The 4,021-nt window shown below is 48.4% G+C and overlaps 1 protein-coding gene across 1 annotated transcript in view; it reads left to right on the top strand.

Moving 5' to 3' along the window:
• Nucleotides 1-4,021, top strand: part of MYO9A (myosin IXA) — a 168,951-nt gene that overhangs the window by 131,972 nt on the left and 32,958 nt on the right. Inside the window, 1 exon segment of the mRNA XM_017731129.1 lies at nucleotides 1-27. This exon segment is cut by the window's left edge and continues 8 nt beyond it. Within this exon segment, the coding sequence (XP_017586618.1) occupies nucleotides 1-27 (27 nt within the window).

Genomic DNA, 4,021 nt, shown 5'->3' with positions numbered 1-4,021 from the left:
CAACACCATCAACGAGAGGAGCCCACGGTAAGGCTGCCGCTGTTACCTTGGCATGGCCAAGGACCTGGGGTGGGAGAGCACTGTCTGTACCTAAAACCAGCTGTATTGACATTTCTGTATTGACAGATTCACTGTCTCGCCTGTCAACCTTATCTTCTCTTTGTTCTTTCTCTGCCGTGTCATCGGATCTAAACACCTTTCCTGACTAAACAGCAGCCAGGGAAAGCAACTTCCCTGTGTCAAAGGCAGCAGTTGTCAGTGGGGGGTGTACGAGGGGGTAAGAAGCATAAGAAAATGAGTGAGTGTGCCAGTATCAAGGAAACAGTCATTTAAGGAGGACAGGTCTGGGTGCAGAACTGCATACAGCTTGTGCTGGCTCCAGGTGCCCTGGAATGTGGAAAACCTGGAAGTTACAGGGTTTGGGATTGGGATTGGAGTTTAAAAACCCACTTTGCCAAATGCTTGCTTGTTTTCAGGGGGAGAAAAGCACACTTGCTTCAAAGTTGATTGATTTTTGCAGATTTTTTGTATAGTTTTATTTTTAAGTCCTTCCTTGAAGTTTCCAACCATTTAAGCAGCTACTGAATGAGACTCAGGTCTACACCTGAGATATAGATCTGTTCCTCTTCTGAAAAGCCTTCTTCATCCCCATTTCGGAATTAAGTTACTTGTGAGGCCAAAGTCTTCATTTCCAAGGGATGTCTGGGCACTGATCCTTTTCCCAGCTATTCTTGTGCTACCCCTCAGCACATCCCAGGAAGTCTGATTTTCCCAGTGCCCCACTAAAGGGGTATGGTGCCTCTCTGCCTCCCTCTGAGCAGGTGTGTGCTGGGGAAGGAGGTGATAGGAGCATCCTCAGCTCCTACAACCACTGCTTGGAGCATCCAGGTGTGTCTTTATGGCTGCTCTGAGGTTAATGAGAAGCCCAGAACAAGCCAAGAGGAGTCTGAGTCTGTCTCCTGAAATGTGTCCATCAAATCAGTCCTTGCAGCTCAGTGGCTTCCCTTCCACACAAAATTAAATATCCTTCAAGGAAATTATGAAGGCTCATTTTTAGTGGCTTTAAACGGCCGCAACAAAAATTAGATGCATGTCGTTCCTTTTTTTGCTAGGGGAGGAAAAGTGGCTTCTTCTGCCTGGTTTTGTTCACCATGAAGGCTAGAATGTCCTTATTCTTCTGAATAATTCCTCCCCTTTGAGAAAGGCAGCAGCACCCTACTGAAGGAGAGTGGAATGTTCTCACATCGTGACAAGTCCATTTCAGTGGTTAGAGAGGATGGGATTTCCTTAAAATGGTTGGATTGATTCATAAATTCGTGCCACTTCTCAAGTTTGAGCAGAAATCCAGATGGTACAAGCAACACCACCCTATCCTGGGAAGGTGACGCAGCCCTGGCTGTCCTCAGCTCAGTCTTTGCCACCTCCTTTCCTTTCTCATGATGCTGCAGCTGCTGGGGCTCTGGTGGGTTGGGTTGCGACGAGTCGGTCCTTGGTAACACTTGAGGCAGGGAAGGTTGGTGTCTCCAGAGGTGACGTTCCCTGTTTCCAGCAGCTCTGATTGTGCAAGTTTCCCTCAAGATAACGTAACGTGAAACTTTGTCCCTTTGGAGATCTTCCCTTGTAGATAAGAGGATTCCTGCAGTTTCTCTATCCGGCCTCATGTGAGGAACATCCGTGAACTGGAACAGGGCTTTTCTTGACTGCCCAACTCCAGCTTCAGAGGCACTTTAGTGGGGGAGCTTGGGCTGCCAGCATTTTCATAGTCCAAAATATTTCAATTGTCTCAGCAAGGGGATGCTGTAAAGGCAGGGAAACTCCTCCTGACCCAGGCAAGGAGGGGGATGTGTTTATTTACTGTGGAGAGAAGTGTGTGGTCAGCTCTGGTTATGTGGCTTAACCCATGCCAGCACAGCAGACAAGTCATCCTAAACAGCCAGAATTGAGGAACTGTGTGTTCCTTCCTCATCCTCAGCAGCTGTGACCTACCAGCAGCCTCAATCTGAGCCTTTATTTGCAGAAAAAGTGCTTTTGGAGCCATCCTAACTCCTGTGTTCCTCCTCCTGTGGTGCCTCGATAGCGTGGTCCATGATCTTCACTTCCCTTGGGCATCATCAGTGATGGGTTTCCATATGTCACCTGTGCCCCTTCCTTCTGTAAGCACAAACAGGGTGTCTCATAAGAACTCCAAGGTCCAGCCTGTGCTTCCAGAGTAGGCAGGTGATTTTGATCCCTTTCATTGCAGCTGCTTTTGATCTGGAGAGTCGTGTGACACTTGATAAACGTTGGTATTCCAGGTAAATGGCACTCGTTGAGCAAGAGGAGGTGAGCACAGGGGTGCAGGTAACATGTCTGGAAGAGAGATTGGCTTTAGCAGCTTCCCAGCAGATTGACTGGCAAGCAATTTACGGCTCCAAATTAAACAGGAATTGCTTTCAAAGCCATCTCATGATCATGCGGTCGCTGATAAGTCTGGTTGTGCATCCAACCCACGGGATAGCCCGGGGCCTGTTTCTAAAAGCAGTTTTGAGGCATGACATCACTCAGGAAGTCACTGTGGAGGGTTTAGGGAGCCAAGTGCTCTCCTCTGATCTCAGAAGAAAGTGGACAGGTGGTTTGCACATGCTGGGAGGGAAACCAGTCTTCAGTGGAGTGCCTTCCCTGGCTGCTGAGAAATGAAAGCCAGGCCGTGCCTAACCCAAACCACTTGGGCTGGTTGGGATCCTGCTGGTTTGTGCTCACTGGTGACACTTTTAAGTGCAGGGATGTCTGAGCAGGTGTTGGTCTGGAAACAGCTGTCTGGGTTCAGTGAGATGCTTGATCCCAAAGTACCAAAAGCCTGCATCTGTCACCATGTGAGCATATCCCTCCTAAAGTGTCCGTAACAAACAGAGCTGTCACTTTATCTCTTGGGTTTTTCAAAGCTACGTGGGAATTTCTAGGGTTTTCCAGAGAGGTTGGGCAGGATTAATGATGTGTTGTACATCCCAGAAGTGGCTATTGAGTTTTGGTGGTTCCTGTCAGCTGGTGATTTTTTCCCCTACCTGCAAACAAGAGGGTTTTGGTGGATGGTACCTGAGATGTAAAGAGAAGAAAGGTGGACAGGAGGATATCGCCTGGATATTCAATCTTCTCACTAACAATCCTTGAATGGAATGCTTAAGAAAGCAGCTCCTGGAGCATTTAGCCAGGGGTTTTACTTTGCTGTGGTTCATCCCTGCTTATAATAGTGGTCTGTGTCAAAATGCTGATTTAATGGGGCCAGGAAGGAATTTGGGAAGTGCTCAGATGAGGCAGGGAGGTGAGCTTGCTCCGAGGATCTGGCTCCAGGCTTTGAGCTGGCTGAACAAACAGCTTTACATCCTTTATTTTTTAATTTCCATGCAGCACTTGAGATTTGCCTTTCCTCCAAATCAAGGCTTTAAGGCAAAGGGCTGCCTTGTTGTCAGACCTCAGAAGTGGCTGGTGCCTGAGGCCACGTTTAAACCACCGTCTCCTTCAGCATCCTCATGACCTGGTGCAGCCTGGAGTCTCCTCCTGTTCTTTTCCTCCTGTCTGAGATAACTTGGGGGGGTGGGGGAGTTGCAGCCCCCACATCATTCCTTCGATTGCTTCTATTTCGTGTGATGATTTCTGCAAGGCTGATAAAAAATTTAGAATTTAAAAACCCCAACAAACCACCACCAACCCACCAAGCCAAAAATATCGTGGTTGGATGCTGCCCATGAGAGGCTTCATGTCCCCCAGACACCACTGAAAGTCTCCTCAGCTCTGGAAATGACTTGCCCTGATGTGTAGTTTGGTCAAGTATCCATTTCTGTCCCTCCAAGAGGGGATTTTGGCTCCTCTCCTCATTCCCTTCAGCCCTTCTGAAGCCAGGTGAGAATTTCTGGAGACCACAGCAGTTCTGCTCCATGGCAGAAAGGACCCAGTCGGGTGACTGATTTGTGACCAGGTCCCAGAGAGTGATTCTGGGTCGACCCATCAGTCCAACTGGGGCTGACATCCATCTTTGTGGCAAATA

This window comes from Corvus brachyrhynchos, unplaced genomic scaffold (genome assembly GCF_000691975.1).
Source record: "Corvus brachyrhynchos isolate BGI_N302 unplaced genomic scaffold, ASM69197v1 scaffold164, whole genome shotgun sequence".
NCBI lineage: Eukaryota > Metazoa > Chordata > Aves > Passeriformes > Corvidae > Corvus > Corvus brachyrhynchos.
This window is presented reverse-complemented; position numbering and strand designations above follow the sequence as displayed.